The 18,503-nt window shown below is 38.0% G+C and overlaps 1 protein-coding gene and 1 long non-coding RNA gene across 2 annotated transcripts; one reads left to right on the top strand and one right to left on the bottom strand.

Moving 5' to 3' along the window:
* Positions 1-624: 624 nt before the first annotated feature.
* On the bottom strand, positions 625-9,091 carry LOC131578727 (uncharacterized). The gene is made up of 5 exons (XR_009277554.1): positions 8,956-9,091; positions 7,388-7,483; positions 4,641-4,731; positions 2,414-2,475; positions 625-1,019 (listed from the first exon to the last, which is right to left on the bottom strand). It is a non-coding gene; the product is annotated as an uncharacterized LOC131578727 (long non-coding RNA).
* DTD2 (D-aminoacyl-tRNA deacylase 2) lies at positions 9,069-17,050 on the top strand. Its single transcript, XM_058837750.1, has 3 exons — positions 9,069-9,304; positions 14,666-14,735; positions 16,705-17,050. Exons 1-3 carry the CDS (start codon positions 9,197-9,199, stop codon positions 17,028-17,030), a joined length of 504 nt encoding a protein of 167 aa, XP_058693733.1. The 5' UTR covers positions 9,069-9,196; the 3' UTR covers positions 17,031-17,050.
* The last annotated feature ends 1,453 nt before the right edge of the window (positions 17,051-18,503 follow it).

The raw sequence follows: 18,503 nt of genomic DNA, 5'->3' as shown, positions 1-18,503 counted from the left end.
AAACAGCATTCTCCTGTGCGGTAGACAAGCTATCAGGCTGCAAAATAATCCAAGCCAAAATGCCTACCAGTGTGAGTTCTTTGTTTTATCTTTGCTGTGCTCTTCATGGAAGTTAAAGCAACTTCTACGTCGCTTTACTTAATGCTGAAACACCAATCTGGTCGTACACAGAGCAGCATCAGTTTGGCAGAGCATGTGCACAGGGGCACAGTGGCATACCTGGGGGTTACAGGCCACATTTATCAATAAGGCACATCTCAAAAATGTGTAAATAGGGAATTTCAGGCATTAGAGGAGAAAACTGCAGGTGTATATGAGGAGAGTCCAACTGTATCACGATATTACCTCTATGTCATTGACTGGAATTTTTCCTCTACAGTCTTCTTCCTGCTAGGCTTAGACACCAAGGTCAACATCACTTACATCACTGCATGGAGGCAGTTATGCCCACTTGTTGCAAAGTAAATTTGGATCAAGGGATTTTAAAAGATTCTGATTTCAAATATTCATTCAAAACAAGGCAGGTTTACATCAGTTTTCATATAGACTATTACCTGGTTTAAGAAGAAATTTCTGTTTATTATGAATGGCAGTACTTGCAAATGCAACACCTTTAACAAGCACAAAGAAAACACACAAGAAACAGTAACAATTTAATATTTTTTCTTTATAATATGTGTTAGCATTGTCAATAAATATAACACCATATAAGTAGCTTCATCCAGTGTGAAAGCTTTGCCAAATCTTTATCTGAAAAAGAAGTTGTTTGCTTTCATTCAGTTTCACTAAATGAGGAAGAAGGTCTCAAAGAATTGAGACCAATTTAGTTTATATATTGCTTTCCTGTGGAATTTTAAACAGTGCAATCCTTCACAGTCAAGAAGAGATGAAAACCGTATTTAAATTGTCACTAGACTCTTCTGAAGTCAGTCATCAAGTTCTTCAGGTTACTATTGCTTCCTATAGTAACAGTCACATAACAGTGAAGATGCAGCTTATATCACAGCAATTTTTCCAACCTTTAGGAAGTGGTGCAGAAAATTAAGGGATTTATTTTGTTGAATATGCCCTTCTGTAACAAAGCCACATCATTTTCCTTAGGTACCTTACATATATAGATATTCTTTGCATGAATGGAATTAACACAAATTAACAGTATTTCCATACCTGAAGATAGAAACAAAGGTTTTGAAACTATTCCTAATCTTTGCCATATATTTTACAAACATTGAAGGAAGACTGGCATTTTCTTTCTTCTTCTTTCCTATATATTTTGTTTTTTTCAGTAATGGACATGCATTGCAATTATAAGAGTCTTAGGGGCAGAAGGACTCCTGGTGCTTTAGACACTGTACAAATACAGAATAAAAAAGATGATGAGTTTCCTAAAAGCTTTAGTAAACCATTTGACACTACGGATCTGAGTCATAATGACATTCACAGTTTTAGTTTCTGAAATTATTTTAATTTTGCTCTTCATTCATTTTTCTCAGTAACAAGCTTGTTTTACAGGAAGCGTTTTTGTTAACGTCAGAACCCTGGGCCTAAGTAAGTTTTATGTAGCCAATCAGTCTTATTTGATCAATGATGCTGATTGATACATCAATTTTTACTGTTTTTTGTGTATAGTAATTATTTTTAAAATCTGGTTAATGTTCTAAACTAGTTCAGTTTTGCTCCATAGCCATTCAATACTTATCTCATAAATCCCTGTAGTAGCAGTGCAAGGTATTCCAGAAGGCACCAATAAACTTTGGGTGTGTATGGATCACTTAGACAATTATGACAACCTTACACAATTATAGCAATCTTCTCCAGAGGTTTGTGTGCAAGGTCCAATCTCAGCTGAAAATAACTGTGATCCAAGAACACTTTTTGTTGTCAGTGTACCCTGCATGAAGCATTGTCATATAGAACTGCAGGGCATCACTGTGAAGCCAGAGCACTGATTCTTGGAACACAATCCTCTGGTTAATCCTCAGCTGTGAATGTTTTACACCGAGCTAGAGGTTCTTAACTGGTTCTTAACTGCTGAGCCAGGAACAGAATATTTTTTTTTAGTGAGCAAGCCCTGGCTAAAATTATGTCAGGGAGTAAAGATGAGTTGCAACGGCAAAGAGTATTTCCTGCTGTTGATTGAGCCTAGAGGTTCACCTGAAACTGAGCTGAATTATTCTCTAAGCTCCAGAGTGCATTATTTAGATCTGTGTTTTCTGTACCAGGAGCTAAAATTTGTCATATTTGTGCTGGGATTTATTTGTGGGCATGAAAATGAAGGATTTTTTAATCTGGATGTGGTTCTCACTGGGACTGTTACTTTGAAGACATGATTATTTTTTGTCCTATGGGCAACAGAGTATATCCAATTAAGGAAAGATTAAACTGTAATTGATATTAAAATATCCCAACTTACAGAGTAATTGTTTTAGTCTGTTAATCATAAAAATGTAAGTCTCCAGCAGTTCCAAGAATTATCTGTGAAATAAAAAGCTCTGTAAGAAAAAGTTATACCAAATACTACATTTCTATTCTTTTATAACATCAAATATGGAAGATAAAGTGTTTCACTTCCATTCTGTAGCAGCAATTTAGCATCTTTTGTAAAAGAAACTGTGACTCTTCGACAGCTTAAAAAAACCATAAACCAATCAAAGAATATGTTAAAAATCCTATCATTGCAATGCTTCTGAACTATCTAATAATACACTAGTAGTATCATCCTAAATCAATTCAGAAACATGCATTTAAAAAATTGGTGCTTTGAGAAAGCGTGAAAATTAAAAATTAAAAAACAATTTTTGATGCTGGTCTTTGAAACGTTAATCTACACTGGAAGTCGTAGCAGGAAGCCACATCATTTCTTGACATGTTTATTATCTTGACTCCATGAATATTCATTAGAATTTACAATATTTTATTATTTATCTCACTGAATTAGACATTTGCTTTTTCCTCCCAAGATCACGTTTTATGTATGTGGGTTAAAAAAATTAAAGTATTTATATATATATATATATATATATATATATATATATATATATATATGTAACTATTGTATTACTGAAACAAACCATCAAAAACCTAAGGCGGAATGATGGAAGTCTTACATTTGTTTACTAATGTTGTTACATTGTTCTAAGGGAAACAAGTTCCCAAATTATAATTTTAAGAAAAGCCCATAGATCAACATCACTGTATCAGTATATGATGCTGTACTATGGCAAACTGAGGTACCAATTTGTGTTGTAATGCAATATTCTTTCATCAAAGGAAATAAAATGCCAAAATCTGTCAATCCCTGCTTGGCTCACTGTGCTCTGGCAATCTTGCTGAACTACGCTGCAAAAGAGGTTGCTGTGTTCTGGAAACAACAGCTACAACAACTCATAAATGGCAGACCAAGCATACAATTGGTGCCTCCTCAAAACTCACAAGTTTTATCATGATGCATGGCAAATAACACATGGGCTGACTTCAGAGGTTTGCCATTCAGAGAATTTCCTAATGACCTATCATTTGTGTGCATGCTTCCCTGACTAGCTAAGGATCAGTATCCGTGAGGGGGAAAAATGATAGGAGCTGTGACTCAAGGAGAAAGCTTTTGGCCTGAAGCTGTGGTGAGTTTTACTTCGAAAGTCATCCATATAAATGCAAAAAAATGACATGCAGCCTTATTATGCCTGCATACTCAACAGTAACTGGAGGCAAGGAGTCCTCCAGGTACAGAAAGAATAATAAATGACTCTCATACTGTTTGTGAGAGGAACAGAAAATGTCACATCTCATTTCATGTCCATTTTTAATAACATGAGGCTTTATGTCAATACTCTGATGTTACACACGGCAACTATAGAAAACATGCATGCTCAAGTTTCTGATGCTAGAAGATACTGATGCATCTTTGTCTATAGCAGCAACATCCTTATATTTTCATCAAAATTTGTCACTGAAGATGAAAAAAAAGTGGGATTAAGTAACACAAACATTCTGTAGTACTAATCGCTATTGCAAAAGTGTTTTTAAGGTGAAGAGAGCAGTGATGCAGCAATACTTGGACAGAACAGACTTTAATTCCTTTACAAGGCAGGGGTAGAGGAGTATCCACCTTGGATGCAGCAGACCAACCCTGATGGCAGGAAAATAATTTAGGAGCTGTGCTCTAATGTGCCTGTTCTAAATACCTCCTCCATCAGGAGGAACCCAGTTTGCAACACCCATCTACATCAGCCAGGCATGGGTTAGCTCAGGGGCTTGAAGCAAACCGGACCTCCACCTGCCAGAGCAGTGCCAGGATCTGAACTCATGTGTGGTCAGCAGCTCCATACAGAAAATAAGAAGCAGAAGCTGACTTTGACTGGTCAAGGGTGGCCTGGGTGGCCCTACTGAGCTTGCTCAGGGATGGCAAACAGCCTGTACAGCTGTTTACTGTCATGAGCTCTATTACTCCCACCGTTTGCTCCAAGCCCTGTGACCACAAGGTTACCCTTTTCTAGCTCAGTGCTGCATGGTGCTTCCCTCACCAGTGAGTAAGTACTGTCCTGCACCCAGGCTGTTGGCATGTGCTCCTGCTGTGTAGAACCCAGATAGACCTTTGGATATACCTGCAGGGATCAACCTGGGTAAAGCAGAAAATTGCTGACCTTTCAGGGACTCCGCATGGAGTCAGCTTCATGACTCTGTTCAGCCTCCCTCTGAATTCCAGAATTAAGAATGAGGTTCTCAAGATTGGCTCTGCACAAGAAAGAGCACATGAACATATGGAATTAGGTCAATTCTATGAAAACAAAAAATAAACATATTGCTTCTCTGCCATGTTACACCTGCCAGGTGCGTACTGCAGGTAGGCCACCCCCAATGCTCTGTAGAGTCTACTGGAGCATGATACAGAAGTCCTTTTAACATTAATGCCTGTCAGTCATACAAAGATTTGCTTCAGGAGACACCCAAGCAGGAAAAAATAGAGTAGCTAAATGTCACAGGCCCAATGAGAAAGAAACTGACTAATATTGTCCTTACTTCCTTCAGGCAATCCCAGTAAGCAAGCAGACTGTGTGTCTTTTATCTGGCCACTTCTCTCCCCCTAATAGATGCAAATTTCTGCTTCTCACAATCAAAAACAGTAATTGTATCTGACACAGCTTTCATATTGAATCTGCTATTTTTTTTCAGAAGTTTAATTAACTTTTGATTGCTATAACACATTTCAGCATCTGTTTTGTAATTGTATGAAGGACTAAACAAAACACTAATCTATTTTTAATCGTGTATTAAATTTTTGTTGCTTTCTTTAAACACAACTAGCGGATAAAATCAACTGCTCAAATCACAGAACTGTACTTCCACAACACGAATACCAGCCTTCACTGCAAACAATTCTGACATTTGTGGGGACACTAAATTGGCTCTGCTGGAAGAGCTAGAGGTGGACCGATTCTGATGCCACAAAAGTGGAGCTGAAGAAGCCATGACCTTTCTCAGAGGTATGGTGCAAAGCACAAAGATAAAAACCACAGTACCATCCTCCTCTCAACTTCCCCCAGAAGTCTGCAATGGTTCTTTCAAATGCTAAACAGACCTGGGGGGCAGTTTGGAAGGCAAAGTGTATGATAGTCTTCATTCTGTGTCTTCTCTGGAAGAGCTGTTTTTTCTGGTAGTCTGCACAGGCATTGAGCAATAATTGTGGTCTTTGACTGACAGGACTGTTCATTTCTGCTGTCTGACTTGTACTAGGGAAATTCTTTATGCTCTCTTTGCTTTTCTTATTTAAATACCTCTGGAGGAAGGAGGATGATGGTTGGGAGGCAGACATAGTCCTGACCTCTGGACAGTACTTCAAATAAGTCAGTACTAAATACAGTCATCATAACGTGTCTTAGACAGTAAAATTATTCTAACGCCACCCGCTAATCCTCTCTGCACCCACACTGCTGATGAGCAGTACCTTGTCTATTCTAGCTAATCAGCATTTCAGCTAACACTTCGGAGGATGCAGTAGGCTTAACTGGGTCTTGAACTAGACTGTGAAATAGGCTACAAAAAGTAATCACCAAATATAGGAGCCAGATAACCTATTTGTGCTATTTTTGATAAGGCAAGTAGCTCAAAAAGAGAAACAAAATTAGTAAACTGGGAGAAAAGAGGAAGAAAAATAGGTCATCTTCCAACAGAGAGCAAAGGACTTGACTCAGTTCAAGATGTATGATCATAAAGATCACTTCAGAAATAAATAACACTAACATTCTGAGCTGTCCTATGGCAGTTTAAACATCTTGAACTAAAGATAAACAATATCTTTTTTGATTTCTTTGATCACTGACCTGTTGTTTCAACATGGCCAAATTAAAATTGTATTTTATTTCAACATTAATCTTAGTTTACAAATTATTTTGTGGAAATATCTTTACCTTGTGATGGAAATTTGCAATTCATTATTGCAAATTCCACTTTCCAGGCCATTCTCTGATGATGAAGCTTTTAACAGCAATCTTTATCAGGTGGCACAAGGACATCCATCAATTCTGTCTCAACCTTCACACCAGTAGTGGCCCCCACCCATGATTTTTACTAAATTATTCTAAGTGATTGAAATTTTTTGGTTTGTTTTGCAAGGGAAGAGTTCCAAATTTGGCAATGGAGAAAATGAAATGTTGAAATCTAATTCTTCCCTTGACACTCTGGAGCCTTCCAGCTACATCTGTCCCAAAGGAGGTAGTTCTACCAAGTTTATAAGCCTTGCCAGCAACCTAATTTGTATCTTTGCTATCCAAGTGCCGCTGCAGCTTTGTATAGTTCCTCTTCAAAACAGATAGGGCCAACTCTGTTGATGTGATAGCTGCATGAAAGACCACTGATCATGTTTCAGACACGACAGACAAAGGAAACATCTTGCCCCTTCAAAGGTCCAGTCAACTCCTGCCCCTGCCAAACACTATGCAACATCAAACTTAATAATAACAACAAAACCCCCCAAAAAACATCCAGAAGAATTCAACCACTTGAGATTATTTTAGTACTGAAAGAGAAGGAGAAAGCCAAGTCTCCACACAGGCAGAACTTCCTTCTACCATCCACCCACCTCTTGACAAAAGGATTTGTTCCAAATATGCATAGAATCATAGAATCACAGAATCACATGATATGCTGAGTTGGAAGGGACCAGTTAGATTTTCCAACTCCTAGCCCTGCACAGGACACCTCAAGAATCACACCACGTGCCTTAGAGTGTTGTCCAAACACTTCCTGAACTCAGACACCTAACCATTCCCATGAAGGGTAAGGGAAAACACACCTCCACTGCAATTTGCGAGATGCCATCTGCCCCTCTGAAGGAGAAATGATCTGAAAATAACCAGAAATGTATTCTGGGTACCATTCTCAAAATACTTACTTTCAGATCCAATGACAGCAAGCAGAGAGGATACAGGAAATATTCTGGGACAACTGTCAAATCCAAAACATGCAGAAAAATGTCTTTCTATAGTACCTGATAAAAGTACCAGTATAGTTTACACATGGATATATTCTTTAGATGTCAAGAGATGAGATTTTATATAAAACCCACAGAAGAACCCAAATCCACACCTAAATTTATTCAGCAAATTTACTATCATTCTTTGGCATAAAAAGAGAGGCCCTTAATCTAACAATAGGCCATTAAGATTCAAGAAATTCAAGGTGCAACACAATTATTTGGCTTCCCAAGGAAAATACAACATAATTCCACCAAGAATCCACAAATAAACAATGGTGTTGTACCAATTTTTCCTATGCAATGTTTCGCAGGCATTTGTATTGAAACTTGCACATGAATAAATGTTCTCCATCAGATCTTGGTGTAAATAATGGCATAGCACCAAATAAAAATCAATATCCTTATATATTAGTATCTCTCTATAATCTGCTTATTATAATTTGCTCAGACTGTAACAAAATCTATTTTCCTTAACAATCAATTTAAATGACAAATATATATGGAAAACCCTCTCATTTTAAATGGATTTATACCTCATCAGTCTTTTTAATGAGTCTGGGGATACTGCTTTCAAGTAAATAAACAGGAGGTATTTTAAATAAAATTAGCTGAGTTTAAATAAAAACATATTTTACAATACCCTACAGCTAGCAAAAATGAGCTACTTCATACACTAACAACCTAGTGCAATTTTCTGTTCTTCCAGGAAGGTTTGCTTTGGGAAGAGCAACCTCATAGAGCACACATCAAGAATCTTCTTTTAAAATGACAGACATAAGCCAAATATATCCCTGTGTGTAACACTGATTGCTTGGAAGTGCATATTGGCCCTTGCTGTTCAATAGGGATCTTGGGTAATCTTACACTATGATTGACTCCAGGTACTAAAATTCAGCTTCTTACACTGCTATATATTAACTCTTTCATTTTTTCTAAAAAACACTATTTTTTAAACACAGTTGTAAAAATAAAATCTTCCATCATAAAATGAATTTGGAGAAAGAAACTGAATTCCGTATCATTCTATCCTGATTTGAATGAAGGCAGAATTGTTCAAAACTTGTCTTTGTCATAATTCATGTACGGGAGAAAGACACAACTCTTTCAGTTTTGGAGCTGTTCAACGAGTATCAGGTTATATGGCCAAAAACATGGAAGATACAAAAGAACAACTTCCAGTATTTTAACCATCCCCATTAGCAGTGGAAGCTCATTTCAAATCTATGCACTTCTTCTTCCCTGATGATTTGGATCACTAGCTACCCTTTTAACTTTCCTGTTCCCTTTGCTCCGATGCAGTATCATTGAAGAGAAATACTCCAACTTGATAGACTGATCTCAGCCACCCGAAACACAAACAAGTAATGAAATAACAAACAATATTCTAATTTTCTTTTCCGTGCATAAACTATACAGCACGCTGCTCTTATCACAAGCAAGTAACATTTCCCCACCAGAAGACAAGGAGATCTTTAATTTCTCACCAAACTAAGAAACCAAAGCCCGCTTCCTGCTAGCTACTGGGGCACTGGTAAGTAGACCTGCAAAAACACTTTGCTTAATTCTGTCCCAAAGTTTGTATTCAGCCCCCTCCATAAAGAAGGCAGATCAGAAACCCCCGTTTAACCATCCGCACCAGGTCCCGCCGCGGCCCCCCGCGGGCTCCAGCCGCTGCCGCTGCCGGAAAGGCGTGGCCCGGCCCCCCCTCAGCGCTGCGGGTCCGCCATGGCGGCGGCGCGGCCGGCGCGGGCCCGGGCCCTGCTGCAGCAGAGCCTCTCCGCCCGCCTGCAGGTGCGGCCGCCCGAGCGCGGCTGCGAGGCCCAGTGGGTGGAGGTAACGTGAGCCGCCCCTGCCCTCGGCATCGCCCCTCTCCCCGCGGAGCGGGGCTGCTCGGGGCGGCCAGCGGGAAAGCGCTCCGTCCGCTGCGCGCGTGCGCCGGTGGGAAGAGGGTGGGCGTTTGGCCGTCTGAGGGGAACAGCCTCTGCTCCTTTTCCGGGCTAGGCTGCGCTTCAGGAGGATTTCCAACCTCGTCTCTTCCGCTCCAGAGCGCTCTCCTCGCCTCCCGGTTATCTGCAAAGGTTGCGGTCAGCCCCTTCGCCAAAGGGCAAGCAGTAGGAGGCCGAGGTCGGCGCACAGTGGTTTCTCTCTCCTGCTCTTTCTCCCTGTCGTCTGCAAGAGTCCTCCGCAGGCAGAAGTCTCTCCAGGAGTACAGCTGCTCCATAAGCAAACACTTCCCTTCTCACTGTGTTGTTCCTTCTTTTCTTAAACACACTTTCACAGAAACACTACAACCTTGGCTGGTGGGCTCAGCTGTCGGCCTTGTTTGTTGTGTGGTAGTGTTAACTTGAGAAGAAAGGCCAGGTAGGGCAATGGGACTATGGTGCAATAGTTCTGATGTTGTCTGGATTGGGTTTGTTTGGTTTTTTCCAGGACCCTAACTAAAAATGAAATTTAGCATGTAGACCACTACGCTAGTTAAGGAAAACATTGTGGTTTTCCCCGTTTCCTCCCACAGTCTTCTGCTGGGGAAGGTAGGTAGCTCTGCAGGCTCTTTGATCGATGTGCTGTGCATGCAGCCCAGGGCTCATTACCAAAGCATGAAGGCTGCCCTTTGGAATGCACTGCCCTGATGTAGTTGTCATTATTTGTGAATCACCTACATTAGAATAACTTATTGCTGCCACTGTCAGCTATTTAGCCCATGGGTTTTTTTTTGTTTCGTCTTTTGACCTTTTTAAAGACTATTAGACAGAAGGGGCTTAATACAGTCACTTGCATAAATGTTAAAAAGTAAAAGTTTTAGCATGGTTAAAGGGTTTATGCATTCATTCAACAAATCTTAAGAGAGTTCACCATTTGCCTTTCACATTAGCCTTAAAACATTTCTCTCCTTGTTCAGAAGGGGCAGGTGGATCCAGCAGAGCTAGTTTCTGCAGTATGGTCTGGAAAGCCAGAATGTTTTACTGGGAGGAGATAGGTGTCATCTCACAGATACTGTTTTCACAGACGTAGTGGGTCTGTGTATATTGCATTAGTAACCTATCAGTATAAGGTTAATTACAATAAAATTCACTGAGCCCAGCATAAATTAAGTATAGGAGAAATAACCTATTTCTAGCTTGCTAATCACAGAAGTAATTGTAGATCTAGTAAAGAAAAGCAGAAATGCAATTTTCCCATCTTTCTTTTATCTTAAAAGGTACATGTTGTGATTGAGAGATATGAATAACTTTGCTTCAAGGAGGTTACATAGTTTATCTCTCTAATTTGCAAAATCACTAGAAAAGTAATAGCACTAAAGCAATCTGGAAAAGATTTGGGTGGTCTCCAGCAGATATTTTTGAGACATGAACCTTACTAATATTTGTCATGGGTAGTTGGGAATCTTTCCCAGGTACCTGGGGCTTTTTAACAGAAGTCTGTTTTAACAATAACTAGTCACCATGCAGAAGAAAAGGCAACTGTAAGTTCATATTTTCTCTAGTATGACTAATTTAGAGGACATTGGAAGGAAATTTTGCTGCTGACATTTTCTGGTGGGGTAATTTTACTCCCTGTTTTTGCATGTCAACCCAAAACCACAAAAATAATCCTCATCAACTATTATTTACATCAACAAGTGCATTCCTGATGTTTTATGACCATTTAAAAGCAGGACCTCACCTTGAGACATTTCTAGCATACTATAAATGGCATATTATATGGGTGGTTTTGAACAGCTTCTGAACTGTAAGAGACCCCTGTAGGTACTTTAGGAACTTCAGAGCAGATGTTCTTTATCTGCAAAAAGGTTAGGAGTGTAGTTAATACATGAATCTCTGCCTTCATTGTGTTTTCATGATTAAGTTTTTTGGCCTGTTGATGGCTATTGTGCATAGGATGTCTTATTTATGGAGAATTTTAGTTACATACCCCCCCTAGAAGGTTTAGGTATACAGCAAAATAGGAAGAAAAAAATGAATTATTCTTGCAAAGGTAGGGGTGAAATAAGGTAAGGTTTGGTGTATTTCATAATTGTGGGAGAAAAATAAACATAAAATGAATATTAAGCTAAAAAGTATAAGTGCCTATACTTTATGCAAGGCAAATTGTCTTTTCCTTATCTTATTTCCCTTGACTTGTTTTCTGGTTACTATGGCAAAAAGAGGTGCAAAATACCAGGCACAGACTTGTTCTGTGACCTGTGGCAGATGATGTAATCTCTCTTTGCTGCACTTGAATATAAGAAATATGAAGAAATCTTCCCAGGGGGTAGTAAAGCTGAACTTGAAGTGGAAATGTCACAGAATAATTTATGCAAATTGGTTTCACAAACTGACTTTCTAAGAATTACAAAGTACCACTGTTTTTATTAGCCATTGCACTTTCCTGGAGGAAAAAATACTAAAAGGTAGAGATAGTATTTTGCAGAATATATTTCAGTTTTGCTAATGAAATCCTGAGAAATACAGATGAATGTATTTAGTAACGAGGGTAAGGAAGGAGTCAGTTGTTTGTTTTTTCCTGCAAAAGAGCTAAAAAATCGTTGTTTGGAGGCAGCATTGCTAGGCTCTCTGTATGGCGTTGGGGCTGGGTACTTCAGCCCTTCATGGTGCAGGTTGCCTGATCTGAGGATTACTTAAACCAGCTGAATAATAAATGCCAGTGTTGCACAGTATCTTGCTTTGCTGGTTTGTTCATTGTAGGCATTTAACTGCTCACAGTAGATCCACACAGAGCACAGCTTTCCTGATCTGTCACTGTGTTAAGTTCCTTGCAGTGGCTGTTTGCACACCAGCATGTTGAATTTATGAGCTTCTGTTATTTTGCTCGAATTTTTGTGCATTAACTATAGGTATGAGTAGCAGTCAACTAGGCTTTGATAGGTTACAGAGGACCTGCAGCAATGGCAATGGTTTTGCTTTGGTTCAAAAAGTTTACATGTTACATTGACACTGAGCACGGGTTTTAGGACACCTGGAAAACTCATATAAGGTTAGACTGACATATGTTATTAGGTATATTGTAATTATGTAATTGCGTTCAATTTTACATCTTCTATTCAACTAAGAACAATTTAAGACTTAACAAGGGGTTGAAACATGTTGAACCACAGTTTTCAGTCATAACTGAAACCGTAAGTTTCAGTTTACAAATAGTTGCATAGCTTTCAACTATATCATGGTTGTAAATGTTCTAGAAGACCATAAACATGCAGTATAAATAGAAGCATCCTCTATCAGCTTTAACTTATCTCTGAATTAATTGTTTTCTCATTTAATCTCCTGTCCCTCTATTTTTCTTCAATATGTTTGTCTCATCCTTGTGATAAATAGTTTATTCAAAAACATCAAATAAGGGCAGAGGCTGGAAAAATCATGATTTATTTTACTTAGTCTATATCTCTCTAGCCTTCAGACTCACAGGGGTCACGTCACTTTTTGGTGTCTTTAAATGAGCTGCTTGCAGAATGTCATTACTGCTGTGAGACTGAACAAAAAAAAGATAACTCTCAGAATTAAAATGATTTTCTGTAATGTGTGCTGTATCACAGTCACTTATTTCTAATGCTGGAGTTAGACGTATGCAATATAAATAAATTCTGCCTATTTTATCAAAAATATTTTTATTAGTAGCTATTTGTGCGTTACCTACTAATATCCTGACACAGTCTGTTTCTGAAATTAATATTTAGCTAAACGTGTAAGGATATCTAATGTATGTCAGTCTGCATTTCCCTCCCTTATTTGAACAGATGATTTGAAATGTCATTTCAGGTTCTGGCCATCAAATTTCTTACAGTGTTTATGAAATATGGCTATCATTTGGGAATCTGTATAATATTCTGCAGTGGTCATATTGAGTTTTGAAAGGAACCATTTGAAGCTTTTGAAAGTTCTCAGCATGTGATATTTTGGCCACAAAGAGCATTCTCTTTTTTCAGAAGTTAGTTATTAGAAAAATAGTTGAGAAGGCATAGCTTTTCTCAGTCATTGCCTTGAGCATTTTGTTTAATCTCTGCAATAACAAAGGGAAAAAGTCTCATGTGTATAGCTAAGATTTCTGCACCAAAAATCTTTGTTGTGTAAAGAAAAGGGGAAAAAACAAATAGAGGAAATTGTTTTTTAAAAAAGTGTTTTTTAGAAACTAGTCACATTTTCTATCCTTTTGCTTTGACAGCATTGATATTAATACCTGTCCCAACCTATTTAACATCTCTTCAGTGGTATTTCACAAGTTGACATTTATGTTTCCTCCAACAAAATTAAAAATATACTTATTCTTGACAAAGAAGCAGGGACATTTCTTTGTATACTGTCTGTGGATACTTTGGGTTTTTCCCAGAGAAGTTAAGCCATGCAGGTATAGTTTTGCGTGAGATAGTTGCTGCTGGCTGCAGAGCCTATCAGTTTGGCTTAATAAAGCATGGGTTGTTGCATGTGCATTCCTTATGGACTAATCAAGTGAGCAGAAAAACTACACAAGAGTTTTCTTGTGCTTTCTCCTCAGTAGAGACACAATGCTTTCCTCAAATATATAATTCTTACAAGTAGGCTCTCTGAATGCTGAATATGTGGCATATCCTTTATACCAATCAGCTGAAAGGTTCCATTTTGCCAGTTAGATTTTACCTAAGCTAATAAATAGTATTTTGAACAACTTTATCATATTTTGAACAAGTTCACATTTGTTGGTCGTCATATTTAGATATTTAATTACCAGACTGTGTTTTTTCAGAATTATATTGTACTAGATTGCTTTCAACATCAAAATAAAATTTGACAAGTCCTGTGGTGTTTTTCATGTTTCATAATTGGAAATAATATCACAATTCACACTGAAAATTATTTTAACTGTACATTTGATAGGAAAAAGTTTATTTCTTATACTGCATTTAAGTATACTAATTCATCTTGTCACCTCATCTATGTTAGTACTGTATATACTTCACATTCCAGCTAAATTTGGCTTTACATGGAGCTAATAAATTGTCTTAATTGTATGTAGAAGCATTGTGCAGATAATCGGTACATATCTTATGTTCCACAGTGTGATGTGTAAACTTAATGTCTGAAGCTGTTCTAAACAACTAAAACTACTCTTTGAACCTTTGTCTGTTTTGTGGTTTTGTCATTTTTTTATACCAGAGTTAATGATAAGCATGCATCATAGATAATGAGAAATATTGACATAGTTTTCTGTAATCTTTTGTAGATCCAGAGAGGGCTTGTTATCTACATATGCTTCTTCAAAGGTGCTGATGAGGATCTTGTCCCAAAAATTGGTATGATATAATCCATATACATTATTGCATTGTTTGAAAAAGAAGAAAAGCAGTTGAGGCAGAGAAGGTAGCAACCATTTGGATAAGCCATGAGATGGCATTATTCTAAATCAATTACCTGGCTGAAAGTACAGTTTGTTTCTTTTAACAGTTGTCCGTGCCTTTTTGTCTATCTGTTCATTACTAACCTAGAAAACAAATTCCCCCGATCACATTCTGGAAAACAAAGAAAATGCTGCACCTTCTGTTTAATATCTTACATGTGTCAGGCAATAGGTTCAGTCCAGGACAGAGCTGAATTTCAAATAGTTCATGGCTTGATTTGATAGTATTTTAACAGATCTGACTGTATGTGCAGGATATTTAACATTACAGCCGGTAGAGGGAGTTGTATGGATAATGAAACAGTGTCTTTCCTCTCCTCACTTCAGCAGTGTTTACATACACTGTTAGCCTGTGCAGTTTTCTGGTTCAGAAGCAGTGACAGCAGCGTCTGCAATTCTTACCTTCTTCTCCACATGCACTTTAACATTTACGTTGAAGCAGAGAAGATGCTGTGGATAAGGTCAAAAAATAGCAATTTTTGTCTTTACCCGGTGCTGTTTTGGCTTTTTTTTTTTTTTTTTCTGTTTTGGGGTTTGTTTTTTGTTTTTTTTTTTACTTTTACGTCATTTCTTCTCCTTCCTTTCCTCCATCAGTAGCACTGGTTCCCCTGGGAAATTCTGTGATGCCATATATTCCAGATAAAAGTGCCCCTTTTCTTTCCTGTGGCTGGCTGGTACTAGTGATTTGGCTAAAGGTTGTGTAACAATATATTTCACTAATATTCAGTCTATGGCTGGGACCAGTAGTGCCCAAGTACAGGTGCTATTAAAAATGCTAAGAGCAACTCCTGGGGGGGTTCTCTCTTGGTCTTGGGGGGCACAGTCCTTCTGTAATGCTAAATATTTAAGTCTACAGTATAAAAAATTATTTTGTGCTAGTAAGATTTTGATGAGAATGTTGCTTGAGAATAATTACATTTTCAGCTGTGGGGCAGCTAAAACAGGCCAGAAAAATAACGTTCTGTTTCCTGTCAGGAGATTTCCTCTAGGACCATCCTCCTTGAGTGCCTGTTGTAGAGAATATTGTTTCCTAAATATATTTTGTATCTGTTTAAGTGTGTGGGTCTGGTTCTCAAATCACAACTCAGCTGGTTTTGCTTCTAACAACATTCCCCTGATTCTAAACATTTGTGTTTGGAGGTATGACTAGTATCCTCCCACCTTTTACAGAGTTGGGGTAATGATTTGACTTGTTATAGAAACATGAGAAAATCTAAAGTTAGTAAATGCATTGATTTTATTTGCAAGTTTATATGTTCTAGCTTATAAGCTAAATTGCATCTGACCTTCCTGCCCACCTCCTGTGTCAAGTGACAAACTGGTAGCTGCATGTCTCAAAATGGAGAGCTAAAGGACACTTGCTCTACTTGAGACCAAACAGTGGAGCTGTGCCTTCAACTCAGTTCAGTGCTGGGCCCTGCTGCAAACACCTGCAACCAGAATGAAAAGAGAGTCAGGGCAGAACGCTCTCCCAAGTGCACTGAGGATGCTGTGTCCTATAGTGTGGAGTGTTGTGCAAATGCTGCCTTTTTTGAATATCAAGCAATTAAGGAAGGCTCACTAATTGCATCCTGGGTTCTTTTGGGGGTGTCCAACTAGAATCAACTTTAGGATTTTAGATAGCAAATCACTTCCTCCCAAAACAGAACTTCAGACATATGCTGTTAATATCCTTCGCATTTCTCACAATACTCAGACACATTAGTTGGTTAAGTATTTATTGATTGTCCACATTCCAGTTCATTAATATACAGTTTCTTTTACTCAGGGGTTTGTCACACATAAAACATTTGTTGGATCATGTTCATGATGTCCTGTTTAATTCACTTCAGTTATACTAACTCTTATTTTGTTTTTATTTGCAGTTGATACGCTGTTGAATGTTAAATTAAGTGAAAATGAAAACGGCGAGTTTGTCTCTGTTCTTGATTTACCAGGCGACGTACTCATCATACCACAAGCTACCCTAGGTGGTAAACCAAAGGGAAGAAGGATGCAGTACCATGCAAACATTGAAAAAGAAAAAGGGTTGGAACTTTATTCTCAGTTTGTGACTTTGTGTGAAAAAGAACTGGCTGGCAGTGCCAAATGCAGGGAAGCTGGTGTTCTTGTCAAGCATGGCACATACGGAAACAGGCAGGTGTTAAAACTGGATACAAATGGACCTTACACTCATCTGATCGAATTTTGAAAAAATAAATTATATCCCAAATACAGTACTGGTGTCTTTTGTTTGTTTTTGGGTTTTTTCTCCTAAGCATTAAAGTGCTTGATTGCCTTGGGAGATAGTTTGAAAATGACTTTCACTCATCTTCACTGGTTTTGGCAATCCCAGTGAATTCCCCCTGGAGACTGCCTTGCTGTAATGGGTACATGTTTGTTATTCATATGCATCTGAAGTGTGCTCAAAGTATTTGTTAATATTGATCCAATAATTCAAAACATTTATCAACAAAGATGGGATAATGGAATAATTTTTTACTGAATAATAATGAAAGAAGTATTACATGTATAGCTTGAAGAAGTGGTTTATAGGTGAAAAAAGAATACTTTAGATGTACTTACATCAATTTTTACCTTTATGTTTTCTATCTATAAAATGATAATGCTTTCTAACTAATATATTGAAAACAAATTCACTGAATTTTAGCCTCTTAGAGAGTAAGTATTAAATAAGAAAATCCATCCCCCTCAACCTGAGTGTGTAAGGGTGGAAGACTTTAGGTAGTACAAGACTGATCATGGGCTATGCAGGGAAGAATAAGTGAGGCACATCTAGAAACCAGTATCACTGAATTGGTTCCTTGAAGTTTGCATTTTGAAATCTCTGATGTGTTTTGATAGGCTGCCTGCTAGAGCTTGGTCTATGTCCTTGTTACTGTGGTCTTGCTGTCTACTCAATTCTTTCATAACAGAGCCTCAGGAAAAGCACATAAACATTCAAATGAAAACAAAAATAAAGATGGTACAATGTACGCTGCCATCTCATTGTTCCCTGTGCCCCTATTGCTTCCTTCCAGCTTTTTGTCCATTGAATCTGCTAGGCAGAGACTAGCTTTCCTTTTATAGAAAAATGTATTGGTACATTTGGGGCCCCCTTCCCAGCTGGCCCCCTAAGCAGTTCTGTTATAAATATTATTAGAAGATATCATGGGAAAAAGATAAGAAGATATAATGGGAAATTGTCTTGAAAGGAAGAACAGAACAGCTATATTAAAATGTGGCAAATTCAAAGCTGATTCAAACTTGTGAATCAAGTTTCTTCAAGTTTTTAATGCAGCATTATAGTTTAGAAGGGTTCAAAGTGAAATCAGACATTTGTATGGTTTGCGGCAATTATCCAGAACTGCCATTTGAATAAGAAGTTATTCTGGAAGATATGTAAAAACTTATGGTTAGTGAGGATGGCACCTTGCACAATCCTAAATTGTAGGCCAGTAGTTACAAATACTCTGTCCTTATCTTTATTTTGTACAAAACATTGAATGTGTAATCTGTAGGCTCAAACTATACCATAACAATCACATTTATTTTTTAACAGACCAACCTTATAATTTGGATAAGAGAGTAATGAGATTTTTTTTTTTAAGGTTAGCATAATATATGGTCAATAATTATCAAATAAAAAAGAATATTGAATTCCTGGCAACTGACATTCTCACAG

Source organism: Poecile atricapillus, chromosome 1, assembly GCF_030490865.1.
Source record: "Poecile atricapillus isolate bPoeAtr1 chromosome 1, bPoeAtr1.hap1, whole genome shotgun sequence".
NCBI lineage: Eukaryota > Metazoa > Chordata > Aves > Passeriformes > Paridae > Poecile > Poecile atricapillus.
This window is presented reverse-complemented; position numbering and strand designations above follow the sequence as displayed.

What these genes read in the sequence shown, in the direction of transcription:
- DTD2 (XM_058837750.1), top strand. Translation starts at nt 9,197, where the DNA reads ATGGCGGCGGCGCGGCCGGCGCGGGCCCGGGCCCTGCTGCAGCAGAGC. An exon ending in GCGAGGCCCAGTGGGTGGAG is followed by an intron (nt 9,305 to 14,665) that starts GTAACGTGAGCC and finishes AATCTTTTGTAG; the next exon opens with ATCCAGAGAGGGCTTGTTAT. An exon ending in GGATCTTGTCCCAAAAATTG is followed by an intron (nt 14,736 to 16,704) that starts GTATGATATAAT and finishes TTTTATTTGCAG; the next exon opens with TTGATACGCTGTTGAATGTT.